General features: G+C 41.6%; 1 protein-coding gene across 1 annotated transcript in view; it reads left to right on the top strand.

The window, feature by feature from the left end:
* LOC114615339 (murinoglobulin-1-like) overlaps positions 1-13,117 on the top strand; it is a 43,669-nt gene extending 30,552 nt beyond the window's left edge. The window contains exons 23-35 of the mRNA XM_028761055.1: positions 3,004-3,087; positions 3,332-3,508; positions 3,723-3,810; positions 4,907-5,063; positions 5,291-5,365; positions 6,107-6,287; positions 7,021-7,244; positions 8,632-8,850; positions 9,011-9,138; positions 9,968-10,058; positions 10,697-10,765; positions 11,611-11,713; positions 12,767-13,117. Of these exons, the coding sequence (XP_028616888.1) occupies positions 3,004-3,087; positions 3,332-3,508; positions 3,723-3,810; positions 4,907-5,063; positions 5,291-5,365; positions 6,107-6,287; positions 7,021-7,244; positions 8,632-8,850; positions 9,011-9,138; positions 9,968-10,058; positions 10,697-10,765; positions 11,611-11,713; positions 12,767-12,846 (1,676 nt within the window). The 3' untranslated portion in view covers positions 12,847-13,117. The remainder of the gene's footprint in view (positions 1-3,003; positions 3,088-3,331; positions 3,509-3,722; positions 3,811-4,906; positions 5,064-5,290; positions 5,366-6,106; positions 6,288-7,020; positions 7,245-8,631; positions 8,851-9,010; positions 9,139-9,967; positions 10,059-10,696; positions 10,766-11,610; positions 11,714-12,766) is intronic.
* Positions 13,118-15,752: the final 2,635 nt, after the last annotated feature.

Here is a 15,752-nt window from a genome sequence, read left to right on the forward strand (position 1 = left end):
GACCATTAATTGGGTTGGTTTTGCTTATTTATTTTTGGTCTCTGGGCCTTAAATAGACTGACCAACTTTGTGAAACAACAGATAAATAATTTGGTAGCAAAACCTATTCAGATACATTATCATAAGTTAGCTATGGAGGACCACGAGACTCAAGATGAGGTTGTTAACTCTATCCAGGGTGTTCCCAAAACCCATCTCCACCCAAACTAAAAGAGGGGACTTCCGCCCCTAGACCAAGCAGAGAGGGGCCATCCAGAACCCCCTCTGACTGGCGATTTGGCTTCTTGCTTAGGCTGCAAGGCTAAGCACTGCAAGGGAATATAAATAAAAGTTTAAAATATCTCTATGGGTTCCCTGAGGGACAAGCCTGACTGCACAGGGGTTGATGTCAAAAGTATCCCCTCTCCAGGAAAAAGACATGGGGATGGGTGTGGCCCTCATGCCTCACTGGACAACAACAGGGGGACCGGAGCCATTACAAAGTCCCCTTCAATTACTGGAGGCCAGGCCTCTATCCCCGCCTTTGCAAGATTAGAATCACCACAGCCTTTCTATACTTAGAGAAGGGAGGAGATGTCAGGGGCAGCCCTGCTTATACACTGAAGGCCTAAAATCAGCCATAGGCCTAAAATCAGCAATAACCCTATCATACATGTATACTAACACCTAGTCTTGGGTCTCTTTGGAAAAACATTGAAACAGAGGGCTATAAACTAGTATAAACTGGCAGCTTTTGTGGAAATTTACCAGCCTGAGTAGTCATAGTCCTTGTAAATAGGTAGCCTTTGTGGATAATATTAACTTAGATAAGGACAAATGAATCATAGACAGAGTCATAGTGACCTGTCCCCTGAACCTTCACCCAGCTGATATCATGTTCTGATAGATATATGTACTCCCCCTGAACACTCATGCTCCAGTGTCATCCCCTTCCCTATGTTCTGCCTTTTTGTGTTTATAACCCCTGTGTGAATAAGTAAAAATTATGATTTGATTTAAAAAATAAAAAAAAAATTTTAAAGAAAATAAAAGGATAAAAAAAAAAGTTTTGGAAGTGATTATCCAGTTTAACTTGATGTCACTCCATAACTACCAAGTTAGTGCCTCTTTGTGAACCACTGATTACCAATTCTGTAAAGCTATTTGAAAATGAAGATTACATATCCTATCATACTGAAGTTCATGATTATAAATGTCTCTCTTGTTTTTCCCGTCGAAACAAGTACAATACGTTGGTACCATCAAAAAAAAATTAAGATTATCGTTTACCTGATGGAGCTCTCAAGAGTATTGTTCACTGAGGGCTTCACGGTTCACTGTACCCTCTTTTGGTTTTAGAACCCTCTTTTGATTTCAGAAGCCGCTTCATCCATCTCTGTACTTAGAAAGTTATAGAAAAGGATAGACTGAGAAGAGGTCACAACTGAGATTTTCTCTAAAAAGAGAAGGTGGAGAGATAGAGACTGTCTTGGGAAGTACCATATCTGTTTCGTGTTAGATCATACATAGAAAACAAAGATTTATATGGCTGAAAAAGCTTCATACATGAGCCAGCTAAATCATGGTATGTACTTAGCATAACATTTTTCTCTAGTGCTTCTTTTTATGCCTTGCTTTTTTATTCCTGCTCCTCACCGGAAGCTAAATATTACAATGGAAATATAGCAACATATCACACAAGAGAAAGCTCACTGTCCTCTAGGACAGACAAGCATAAGGTCAAGAAATGTCCACTAACAATAATGAGCATTGCCGGCACCTCTGTTAGCAAGTGCTTGTAGTGTCTACTCAAAACATATTTATCAAAAGAATAAAGAAATTAGAATAATAACTTTAATTTAATGTAAAATCCATTATTATATGAAACTTAGCAAAAGAGACTAAATAAAGCAAATTTCTGTGTAAAGCAGGGAAAATAATGTAACAGTTCCTAATATGGTGGGTGGAAGAAAATCATCCTATAATACTAAAATTCTTTAAATGTTTTCCATGAAAGAAAAAGCAGGAAGGGGTGAGGCGTCACTGGAGATAATATTTTTAAAGCCAAATATAGGATAACAAAAGCCCTATTCTTGCCACTGGTCAGCTCTGCTTCCACTCATAGTTACTGATTACAATGTAATCTTCTACCTGCTATCCCTGCCATAGGAAAGCATCAATGACAGCTGCATGGAAGAGATCAGAGAGCCTCCCTAGCAACTCAGGGAGCCAGGAAGAACAAAAGCTTGCTCAGGGTTTCTCCATTCCCTTATTCAAACATATGGGATGTTTAGTCACACATTGCTTTGTTTTAGGGTTCCATCCTTGTGATAAAACATCATAACCAAAAGCAACTTGGAAAGTTGATCAGCTTACATGACCACAGTCCATCATGAAGTGAAGTCAAGGCAGGAATCTGGAAGCAGGAACTGAAGCAGAAGCTGTGGAGTGGTGCAGCTTCCTAGCTTGCTCTGCCCTTGCTCAGTTTGCTTTCTTATACACCACAGATGGTGTACACTGGGCCAGGACCTGCCACACCTATTACTAATAAAGAAAAGCTTCAAGACTGGCTTACAGCCCAGTGTTAGGGAGGCATTGTCTCAGCTGAGGTTCTCCATTGCCAGAAAACAATAACTTATGTCAAAGTACACACATAGAGACACACACACAGAGGGGGTGGGGGGACTTACCTAAATGAAAATCAGTCAGTAACACATTTTCATGTGTTTATTAAATAACTAGCACATTGATAGAAGTAGAGGAAAACAGATCCCAGAGCCTCACACACTCCATTTTGTACAGATGCTTTGCTTCAAAGCAATGGGTGATGAAAGGGAAGGTGATGGAGCTTGACAAGCCTGTCGTACCAGGAAATGTGGATGTGTGATACTTACCTCAATATTACTTCTCCAGAGAAGCAAGAACTCAGAGCTTAAGACACGGTTCTGAATCCACTGATCTCAGGGCACTTTAGATGTGCAGAGAACAGAGATGATCATCTACCTGTTTGTTTTGCTTATTAAGATGCCGAGGTATCAGAAAAATTGTCCCTGGTGCTCCCACCAATGGTAGTGAAAGATTCAGCCAGAGCCCATTTCTCTGTGATGGGTGAGTCAATTCATCCCCGGGAGACTTGGAACAGTAGTCACTACCACTGCCCTGTCCCCTCCATGATTCCAAATGTAGCTTCTGAATTACTTCACTTGATCTCTTTAACATCCTCAATACTCACTGACTTCCAGAACACATCATACATAAAATTTCTTCACACCAGTGGGAAGTGGTTTTATTAAAGAAGTTATTTTGTTTTTGAAGATAATGGCTATTCTGATGTCATGATTCTCACTTCCAGGTGATATCTTGAGTTCAGCCATAAAAAACACACAAAATCTTCTCCAGATGCCCTATGGCTGTGGGGAGCAGAACATGGTCCTTTTTGCTCCCAACATCTATGTACTGAAATATCTGAATGAAACCAATCAGCTGACTCTGAAGATCAAGTCCAAGACCCTTGGCTTTCTCAGAGCTGGTCAGTAAGGCTCAGAAATTCCACCTTGTTCTTGTAAATATTCTCTCTAGAAGTGTCTAGAAATGGGCTTAGCATTGGAGGAGAGCGCTGAGCAATGTTCTCAGTCAGTTCTATAAGCCAGGACACATGAGTGTCTCTCTGATGGCAGATCTGCTTCCTGCCATTCTGTGACGTATCAGTGTCTTCAGAACACACCCAAAGCCTTCTATTCCAGGTTATCAGACAGAGCTGAACTACAAACACAAGGATGGTTCCTACAGCGCCTTCGGGGATCAATATGACCAGAGTCAAGGAAACACTTGGTAAGAATGGTCCACTGTATGTCAGGCCTTGTACAACTCTTGTTCCTCACAGCAGCTATACATGCATCTTATTTCATGGAAGTCTAGCAGATGCCTGGACCTGAGAGGGACATGTCTGAGGTAACACAAGTCATAGATTGCAGGAGTAAGATCCCCTCGAGGCTCATCTGCTTTGACTCTGTACCATGTGCTTTACTGGCTTCAGTAAGCTGGCGTTTTCATTTCTCTCCAACATCATTCATCAGTAAACGCCTGGCTACACTTGGCTGAGCATCCAAAGATGCTGATAACTGAGACTTGAAAAGCTGATGCCATTCTTCATGTGACCTTGCATTGCATAAGAATGTATTATTGATGACTGTAGAGATGGCTCAGTGGTTAAGAGCACTGACTACTCTTCCAAAGGTCCTGAGTTCAACTCCCAGCAACCACACGGTGGCTCACAACCATCTGTAATGGGATCCGATGCCCTCTTCTGGTTTGTCTGAATTAAGCAACAGTGTGCTCACATAGGTAAAATAAATAAATAAATCTTTTTTAAAAAAAATTACTGCCTCACTTAAAAGCAAAAAACAGAACAGTACAAAAAGACTGTGTTATTGAGATAAAAACATGACGAAGAGGTGACAGAAAAAAAAAAAAGAGACTGGCATAAATGAGAGATAAACCAAGAAAAGGAATCTAATTTTTTGAAGCAGAAAACATATAGTTGGGGTTTTTAGGAAAGCAGATTATTTTTATCTATAAAAGGAAATCACAGGAAATTGGGAAAGCCTAGGATAAGCATGTAGGTGTGTCATTTAAACACCAGAGGGAGCAGGATAGAAGCAATGAGAAAGGAAAGCAGGAAGCACCTGAAACCACACTTAGTGAGTGCCCATGGACCAACAATGCCATGAGGGAGAGTCTTTTGTCCAAATGGACCAAGGAATGGAAGACTTCTTTGGAAGAGCCAGAGTCACTGTCCAGCTGTTCTTCTTGGAGACACTTAGACTGATTGCTCACGGGTGTGGACCCAGCCCCTGGAAACCCATGTGTGGAGAAGCTGACTCAGAACTCAAGCTTCATCTCCCATTCTCCCTCTCTCTCCCATCAGGCTCACAGCCTTTGTGCTCAAGTCTTTTGCCCAAGCTCGAGCCTTCATCTTCATTGATGAGTCACACATCACCCAAGCCTTCACCTGGCTCTCCCAGCAGCAGAAGGACAATGGCTGCTTCCGGAACTCTGGGTCACTCTTCAACAATGCCATGAGGGTGATTTTTCTCAACTGCTTATAAGCATGGTGACTTAATAAAACCTTAAAGTCAGGTCATACTGCTTACCATGGGGAGGAATAAGCCTCTAGGTTGGGAATGTACTTTTTCATAATGGGGGTATGAATGGGAACTTCCATTGAATACATGGATTGGCCATGAGCAGGGAAGGCAGTGTTGATGGATTGCTTGCTGTGTATTCTGATGATCTCACTCCTTGTTTGCAGGGGGGAGTAGATGATGAAATGACCCTCTCTGCCTACATAACCATAGCCCTCCTGGAAAGTTCACACCCAGACACGGTAGGTGCCACATTGCTTTTCCAGCATCCCAAATTGGTGGAAAGCCTGTGGCTTTCTATCCTCTCTAAACCAGAATGGCAGCTTTCTTGTTTTTTATAATGTTTTGCATTTGTCTGATTCCATTAATGAGCATCCACTTGCTGAATGAAATCCTGGATATGTTACAAAGATCAACCTGAAAACACAAGCTCTGATACTGTCCCTGTTAGTCTGTATCCTAAATAAAAGGTAGTTTATAAAAAGGAATGGCTCCCAAAATATAGATGAGATGGTAGACAGATAATCAATGACAGGAATAAGATAGGAAAGAAAGAAAGAAGGGAGGAAGGGAAAGAGGAAAAGTGAAGAATTGGGAACAGGAAGAAAAGGCAGGAGGGAAAAGCAAGGGATGGAGAGAAAGGGAGGGAAAAGCAGAGGGAGGGACAAGGGAAAGAGAGAGAAGGAGAAAGAATGGGGAGTAGGAAAGGAGGGAAGAGCATGGAGGGAGAAGATGGTAGGGGAAGAAATAGGAAGTAAGGTAGGGAAGGAGAAAAGGTTGAAGGGAGTGAGAGGGAAGAAGGGAAGGGGAGGGAAAAGGGAAGGAGGGGTGGAGAAAGTGTGGGGAGGGAGGAGAAAGGAAGGGAAAGAAAGGGGAGGGGAGGGCAGATTGATTTGAAAAGCATAAACACTTAGCCTCCATATTTGTCCTCAAACCTGCTAGGATCTTTTCCCATAGCTCAGTTTTCCTTGTTCTGCCAACAGCACCCCGTTGTCTCCAAAGCCCTGAGCTGCCTAGAATCATCCTGGAAGACCATAGAGCAAGGAGGAAATGGCAGCTTTGTGTACACCAAGGCATTGATGGCCTATGCTTTTGCCCTGGCGGGGAACCAGGATAAAAGAAATGAAATCCTGAAGTCACTTGATAAGGAAGCTATAAAAGAAGGTAGGAATGTGTGTTCTCATGTGTGTCTCCATCCAGCTCCAGTGAAGGAAAACAGGGGTGCATATGGAGTGTGGAAAGAGCATTCCATGTCAGTCAATCTCTATGGCACACTGAGGTTTCTCCTTGGGCTGCCCCATTAAGAAATGAGTCTTCCTCGTAAACAAAAGCCTTCTGTTTGGTATTTTCTGATAGTGTGACCAAAAATCATAAATATAATATCACAGTAGAAGGCACACAAGTCTAACTTGGTTACAAAGGTGAATGTAGTTAAAGCCCAGCTTTTCTCTGCTACCTATAAACCTACGAGGAGAAGCAAAGACTGTGAAGAACACAGAGAGGAAAGATGCATCAAGGTTTTGCTATTTCAATGGCAACTCTGACCCCACTGGGAAACTTTACTAAGTCATTTGGTTTGAAAGCTGAACAAGTGACCTGTGGTTGGTATGATGGAGTTAAGGAGTAGAAGAATCTGTTACTGTCCCTTCATCAGCTCTGCTAGAGCACCATTGAGGATGTAATTTAGTTAATAATTTACACATTTCTGTCCATGGTCTTCCTCAATAACGACCCATCACACCAACTGCAGATTTTTACTGTAGAATAGTAAATGTGGGCGTATTCTGAGTGAAATTTTTAAAAACCCTACAACCTTTTTTAGTTCCTTCTTTCTGCATAAGGACATGCAGTCATTGACCACTCAGTCTTTTCATTATTTCTCGATTTTTACCCTAAGACAACTCCATCCATTGGGAAAGACCTCAGAAACCCAGGAAGTCCGAGGACACTTGGTACAAACCCCAGGCTGCCTCTGCTGAGGTAGAGATGAGTTCCTATGTTGTCCTGGCTCGACTCACTGCCCAGCCAGCCCCAGCCCCTGAGGACCTGACTTTGTCAATGAGCACCATCAAGTGGCTCACAAAGCAGCAGAATTCCCATGGTGGCTTCTCCTCCACACAGGTCAGTGGTTTTTCATCAGAGTCCCCATGGACTTATGGTATTTGAACAAGAGATACAGGGACCATAAAAAGGGAAAGAGGAGAGAAAACAAGGACATGTTATTCATGGATATTTTGTGTCTGTAGGAAATGAGGGCTTCTGTATTCTATAATAAATTGCCCTAGTTCCTATGCCCAGCCACAGGAGTTCTCTTCAGACCACAGTTAGTGAAACAGGCCTACGTTGCCTAGAACTTCTAACCCAGATCCAATCCTTAATATAAACAATGGCAAAAATCCTGGAATATCCAGAATCCTAGACATAGTTTACATACTGTAGAACAGAATGTGGAGACCTAAGACCAAACCAACATATCTATTGCCCTACTGACCTTAGGTACGGTTGTTTCCCTCCTCCTGATAGATTCTGCTTAGTCTTATGGAACGGGAGATGACCCTCAGGTTTTCTGGAAGCTAGCTGGAGGTCCTACTATTTGGCTTTACCTCTTGATGCTTGAGAACAGCCAGGACTGCAAACTATTCACTTTATCATCTAGACAGTATAACTCTCAAGAGGTAATATTTCCCACCTCAAAAAATATTCATCTACCATAATAACTATAATTTATGCTCCAGGTATTCTGGGCATCTAGGGCAGAAATAATCTCCAGAGAAGTATTGTGACATAGTAGGGTCCTCTAAAGGAGAAATACAATGTATGAAAAGAAAACTTCTGCTTTGCAATCCAGATCTTTCCCTCTCTTCTTTTAATAGACAGTAAGTGTTGTGATTATAAAACTCTCGATATATGCATCTGCTCTCTTTTTGGACTCTGTTCTCAGGACAGCATCTGGAGCTCCCTGGATAAGGAAGGATCATGTTACAGAGATCCTTCTTGAAGCATGAAGTACACTTGCACAGAGCATGCCACTGAGGAACAAGGCAGTGAAGGACAATACTAGATCATAGATTTTTTTTTTCTTTTTAATAGGACTGAATCAGGACAGGCACGTGGCCGTGCTGTTTGTATGTCTTGTTGACTCAGCAAGGGAAAAAGCAAGTTTGTTGAGGAGACCAGGGGCATGATTTTGTGGGAAGATGGAGGGTGTAACCATGGGAACCTGGGACAGAGGAAGAAAAACAATGAATGCTGGGAAGAAAATCTAATTTTTATTTATATTTTCTGCTGGTTGTTGAGGGGGATTGCATATGCTAGGATACTCTAGAGAGGAAAAAACATGTGAATTTGACTCTCACATGTATTCTGTATTAAAGCCTGAAATAAATTCTAGAGCTCAAATTAGAGACAAAATCTCTTGAGAGACTGTCATAGCTAGAATGAACTTTCGGGAGAGCTCCAGACCTTCCAAATGGATGCTATCCTAAAAGTTTTTATTCATTCCTATCAGGACACTGTGGTGGCCCTTGATGCTCTGTCCAAATATGGAGCAGTTACTTTTTCCAGAAGCCAGAAAAATGCTTTGGTGACCATCCAGTCTTCAGGATCATTTTCCCAAAAGTTCCAAGTAGGGAACAGTAATCGCCTGTTACTGCAGCAGGTCCCATTACCAGACATTCCTGGGGACTATACCATCAGTGTGTCGGGTAAAGGATGTGTGTGTGCTCAGGTAAGATGCTGGGAAGTTGTGGGTATGCAGCTGTGAGCCTCCTTCCCCAAAATGGAAAGTCTGGCTTTGCCTACCTGCACACATTATGCTCAAATTGGGAAAAATTGATCCAAGGGCACAGTGCAATGGAAGTGAAGTATTTCTGTTCACTACTTATCAGACTGCACTGAGATACAACATGCACGTGGAGAAACAGCAGGCTGCATTTGCTCTACAAGTACAGACAACACCTCTAACCTGTAATAACCCCAAAGGCCACAACAGCTTCCAGATCTCACTAGAAATCAGGTATGAGATAGGCAGGTGTCTGTGTCTCTGTATGAACATCTGTCTCTGTCTCTCAGCTACTATAGATCTGTCTTTCTAGACCTCTTCATGAAACATGTTCGAAGATATATAAAAGGTGTCTCTTCATTAACATATTGCTTTGTCTGTAAAAAAAAATATACTAGACTTCAACAAAATGAACAATGAAGAATTGTAGAATTACAATTTCTAATTAGTCTAGTTTTAGGGTTCCTTTCATTACCATTATCATAATAAAATAATACATTATTTTTTCCATGAGAACGAAGAATAACCTTCCTGGTCTTTTAAATTTCCATTTTTCTAGAAGAAAAAGATATTCAGTTCTTCTGACACTCATCAAAAACTTCGTATAATATATAACCAGCAACAGGGTCCAACTGCAGAAAATGAAGGCATCTTTGATGTAAAGAATATATCCATAGCCTGACTTATCATCATCCATACGTGTGTGTGTGTGTGTGTGTGTGTGTGTGTGTGTGTGTGTGTGTGTATGCCAGCATCTGTGTGTACGACAAAGAACAATATCAGCCATCAGCCCTCAGGTTCCATACATACTTGTTCTTTATATTAGTTCTCTCACCAGGTAAGCAGACTCTGTTGGCTCACCAGCACGCTTGGAAGGTCCAGCCATTTCCAAGCACTCTCCAGATGATATTGTTGTGCAGTCTATTTATATTGGCTATACAGGCCGTATATTTTAAGATATGGAAAATCACAAAGGCTATATCAGAAATTACTGCTGGACCCCAAAGGAGGCAAGATTCAAACTATTAAAATGACTCCTTTTGTCTGCTTCTCTGGTCTGTAGTTACACTGGGAGCCGTCCAGCCTCCAACATGGTTATTGCTGATGTGAAGATGGTATCTGGTTTCATCCCATTGAAACCAACAGTGAAAAAGGTAAGCAGAGATGAGATGTTTGGATTCTCTGTATCCTCAGACTAGGAGCCTACCAACACCATCATAAGTATGTCAACCCATGTCAAAGCAATGTTAGCACTCATTTACCACACTTGATGTTGTTAAAATACTGATTGATATAGGTATGGATTGTGATAGCAGCCAGCATAAGAAACATAAGAAAGGTGTCTGAGATCATTGAGTCCACAATCTAGCTAAAAGTAACTTTTAAAGTATAATTAAACTGGTCAATATGATTCAAGGAAAAATATTATTAAATGACAAAATTGAAGTTGTAGTTTTAGATGTTTTAAGAACTATGAAAACTAACAAGGTAAGGTTGATAGCAGAGCTCAGAGAATATGGGGTAAGTACTGCCAAATGGATGACGATTTTTATGTTCAAACAAAAGTCAAAAATAACTATTACTACACCAGATCATATTCAGTCTTTAGTAGAGTAGCATTCACAATTTTCTAAATATATGTTCATTATTACTGGACAGGTTTCTTCCCATTCCTTTAAGTGAATTCAATAACATCCCCTTTTTATCACCTGCAGTCCCACAGTTCATTTACCTCTCTCACCCCCAAGGCCTTTGCATTTTCAGTAACGTGGAGGTTTTCTCTCATTTTCAGCTTGAAAAATTAGAGCACTTGAGCAGAACGGAAGTGAGCAACAGCAACGTCTTATTATATCTGGATCAGGTACTGTTCTTTCCTGCCTCCTTAGACATGCCGAGATGGACAGTCCTTGCTTGATCTATGTAGGTTAGATGAGGGTCTTTCCTGTCTTCCTATACATTCTGAGGTGGACAGTCTTTCTTGGTGAATACATGTGGGAAGCCCATGGCAGAAGAGAAGCAATTCTAAAGGACGCCTTTAGAATTAGAGGTACATCACTCCCTCATACTACATGATACTTTGAGTTCTTTTTCTCTGGCCTGGATTCATGACTCAGCAGTTAAGGGCACTTACTGTTCTTGCAGAAACCCAGAATTCAGTTCATAGGAGCCATACCAACTCAAAACTGTCGTTAACTCCAGTTCCAGGGGGATCTGATTCCCTCTTCTGGAACCTATCAGTGTACATACACACACATACACACACACACACACATACATACATACATACACACACACACACACACATTAGCTTGTAAAAAAAACACACACACACACATAATAAAACAAATCTTTAAAATTTCTTTCTTCATTGCTGGCTTTCCTGGGACTTAGCACAGAGTCCCAAGTCAACAAGTCAAAGGTTTAACTCTCACAGTGGACAAAGTCAAATATCATACATTAAGGAGGAATATGGATTTTTAGAATGGTTTAATAGCCTGGAAAAGTTTCATATAATCCCAGAAGCTTCTACTTCAGTACCTCAAGTCCCAGTCTAACATCCATATCACCATACCACAGTTCACATATGTGAGAAGTTACAGAGTACAGTGATTGTGGGGTTAAATGCTATCCAACACATAACAGAGTCATGCTGAAGAAAAACACTGGCCCCTTTGCTGAGTCTCGATCATTTTTCCTCTTTCCCAGGTGACCAATCAGACACTGGTCTTCTCCTTCATCATTCAACAAGACATCCCAGTAAAAAACCTGCAGCCAGCCATTGTGAAAGTCTATGACTACTATGAGACAGGTGAGCGAGAAATGGTAGTGGATCCCAAAGAAACTTGTTGTCCTTTTTGTTGTTTTGATTTTCTTTTTACAGTTTCTCACTATGCAGCACAGTCTGGCACAAATTCTCAGGTCTCCTGACTCAGCCTCCCAAATGGTAATATTACAGGCATACGCCATCATATCCATTAAAAACAATTGTTTTTTCAGACACTGACCCATTACATAGGCCAGACAACAATTTATAAATTTTCAGTTTACTCAGCTACACATACGTTGTTTGTCCAAGCAATCATGTGCCATGTCCAAATAACCCAAGGGACCAAACGTTATACAAAGCAGTCTATAAGTTGAAAGATGTACAAATCTTCTTATGAATACAGCAATGGGAAAAATGAATAGTTATACAAGCAATCACAAGAGGAATAAAAAGATGAAAGAATTGTAGCCTGTGTGTTCAGCGGTGAACACAGAAAGAAAGCAAAGCCAGAGCTAGGGAATTAAATGGTGGGTTTTCAGTCAAGTGAAGAGATAAAATAAATGTTTCAGACAAGAATAATTCAATAAATATTGAAGGAAAAGCAGAAACATAGAACAGAATCATAAAGGATGTGTGTCTACAAGGATTGTGGCTAGTATCCTGCTCACACTGTAGGAGAAGCACACTTTGATTTTTCTCTACAGGGTAAATGATTCCAGTGTTGTTATACATTCATTTCTTTATTGTGTGAGAGGCTGATGCATCACTGTGCCTGTGGAGGTCAGACAGCCTTTTGGGGAAATGTGTTCTCTGCTTCTGCCATGAGGATCCTGAAGACTGAACTCACTGAGGTCATCAGGCATGGCAGCAAGCACCTTTCCCCACTGAACCATCTTGCTGGCCCAGGGTAAAAGTGTCAACCAGCGAATTCAAGGGGAGAAAATCCCTCCTTTGGTTTATCTGATGTCCCCAGAGAGATGACTTTTCAGTAATCATCCAGGTCCTGATTGAGGAAAGTGATCAGTCCTAATCACCTATTCTCCACAAAATCCTCTCAAAAATCCCATTCTCACATTTGACTCCTGTGTCTTTCAGATGAAGTGGCTTTTGCTGAATACAGCAGCCCCTGCAGCTCAGGTGAGCACCTAGCATCCCTACCACAAGCATTCCTCTGACCTCCTTCCCCTCAAAACTACCCAGAACTTTTGTGAGATGAGCTCAGACAATTATCAGTGAGTGAAAATGCAGAAATGTGCACCTTTGGAATGGTGTACTAACCTACAAAGACTCCTCTAACTCTCTTACCAAAGTGTATGGTAGTTCATGGTAGAAAATTTGAAGGATCCCATTCTCCACCAAGGCCAGTTTGCTTTTCTGCAGAGAACCCTGCTGTCTGTATCCAGTTAGATTACACTCACCACATGTGCTGTTTTCTTCTCTTCCCATACATACACAGACAACCTAAATGTTTGAGACTCCTATCTGTGGACAAAGCATTCCTGGAATCCCAGACCCAGGAACCTTCAAGATGGTGACTTGTGTTTGTCTCTGAAATACAAATACTGAACAAGCTTGGTAAATAAATGCATAGTTCTTGAGAGTCTCTAGCTTGATTATTTTTCACTTAATCCAAATTTGTTCTGTGTTCAGGTAGTGTTTTTCCCTATACCCTACATTTGTGATGAGCAGAAATGACATTTAAAGAGAAGAGCATGCATTGTGAACACGGGGAACACATTACAACTGCTTCAATTAAACAGTGCTCCGAACATGAGGCATAACGTGCTGGCAACTTTACCTCCACAAGAAAATCATAATGGTGTATTAGTGAAACAAGACTATACCGCAAGCAAGAAATGGTGATTCAGGCTTGCATCCAGAACATGTCTGGGGGATGAGGCAGAAGAGTCACAAATTTAAGAGTGACCCACTCTACATTGCAAGTATCAAGTGAGCCTGGACTTCATACCAAGACTGTCTATCAAAAAATCAAAAGGCAAGGATTATGGCTTGATGATAAAATACTTGACCATTTTCAAATCTCTGGACTCAGTTTCTATCAAAGGGAAAAAACAGGGCTTTAGTGCCAGGAAAATAGCTATGCTTGCCTTACTGACCAGCGGGGTGCCATGTTGAAAACCGCAATGATAAATCTATTAAGATATATAATGGAAGGCATACTGATTGAATGCAAAATGTCCATGACTGGCTTGGGTGTTTGAGCACTTGTTTGATCCCAAGCTGGTGCTGATCTGCAAGGCTGTAAAATCTTTGGGGGATGGTCCTAGCTGGAAGTAGAGGTGAAGCTTAAGAATTCTAGCCCAGCCAAGTTCTGTTTGCTTCTTGACCTATGAAATAGGAGGAATCCATTTCACAAGTTTTTCCATCCTTGAAGCTAAACATTCCAAGCCACTATGCTTCCCTACCATAACAGGCTATTGTCCCCTGGACCTGGGAACCATCAGCTGATGACCAGGCATTTACACAGATGAGTCTATGGAGATATTTGAGATTCAAACCCTAACAGTGAGTTAGCCTGGAGCCTGTGGCAAGGCAGCATGTCACAGGAGGGATCCACTCACTTAAGGGTCAAAATTCAAGGAGAGAAAGGAGAGGGCAGAGTCCTATAATTCCCTCTGTGAATTATGTTTTGCACATTGGTCAACCCCTTTTAAAAGTTCCACCACCTCCCAATGGCACCACAGGCTGAGGGCCAAACCTTAAAAACAAGTATAGAGCTGTAAAGGCCATAGTTGTTAATGTGTCCTTTTCAGAGGTGATGGGGATTTAAGACCTGAATGATGTCCTCACAGGGCTAATGGGAGCTGGCTCCTCCCCATTGTCTTATTGTTTTTCTTTGGTCACCGTGAGGTAAGAGCTTGACTTAGTTTTGCTTTGGTTTGCTGTGTCCTCTGGCCTCTGTGCTCCCTCAGCACAGAATCTAAAAGAGCAGGGACCATCAATTGATCAGAATGAAACTTTTCCTTTCTAAGTTGATTGTGGCAGATACATGCTCCAGTAAACAAAAGGCTGTCCTAGCAGAAGCAAGAGGGCAGGGTTTATTCGTGCCACTGTGAGACTGGGGAAATGAGTTGAGGGTAATGTATCAAGGGTCTTTATCATAGTTGTGTAATTACATGTTTTTGGAGGGCAACAAATGGCAAACAGAGGTGCGGTGGGAAGCTTACAGCAGATCTGTCTCATGGAAAGTTTGGAAGACTGGATACAAATATATTCAACTTCTTTAGAACATTTGTTATTTAATTTTTAGGGAAAGCCAAAATGGTTTCAGCCAATACAACAAGTTCTAGTTTTGTCTCTTACGAGACAATATCAAAGTCTCCTAAGGGATTTTAACAGCAGACTTTTTAACTGAAGACTAGCCCAGATTCCTGTGCAAAATTTTTTAGATTCCATTTAGGTAAGGAAACAGGATGGAAAACGTGTTTCTAGAGTCATTGCATATCTTTTTATTATTCTTTTTTTTTTCTTTTTATTATTCTTATTAATCATTTTATTCATTTACATTTCAAATGATATGCCCCCTTCTCAATCACCCCTGTTCCATGACCCTGGCCTTCTCCCCTTTGCCTCTACGAGGGTATTCCTTCACCGACTCACCTACTCCCACCTCACTCCTCTAGCATTCCACTATGCTGGGGCATCAAGCCTTCGCCCCCCCCCCCCCGATGTCAGATAAGGCCATCCTCTGCTACATGTGTGTCTGGAGTCTTGAATGTACACTCTTGTCATGTACACTCTTTGGTTGATAGTTTAGTCCCTGGGAGCTCTAGGTGATCCAGTTAGTTGATGTGTTCTTCATATGGGGTTTTGATCTCCTTCAGCTCCTTCAGTCCTTCCCAGAGCTCTTCCATTGGGGTCCATAGGCTCAGTCAGATGGTTGGCTGTAAGAATCTGCATCCATATTGGTCAGGTGCTCATAGAACCTCTCAAGGAACAGTGTTAACAGCTTCCTGTCAACAAGCACTTCTTGACATCAGCAATAGTGTGAGGGTTTGGTGTCTGCAGATGGGATGGATCCCTAGGTGGGTGTATCTTATTTTGAAGTGGAGTTAGGAAT

The sequence above is a fragment of the Grammomys surdaster genome, unplaced genomic scaffold (assembly GCF_004785775.1).
Source record: "Grammomys surdaster isolate TR1022 unplaced genomic scaffold, NIH_TR_1.0 126660, whole genome shotgun sequence".
Taxonomy (NCBI): Eukaryota; Metazoa; Chordata; class Mammalia; order Rodentia; family Muridae; genus Grammomys; species Grammomys surdaster.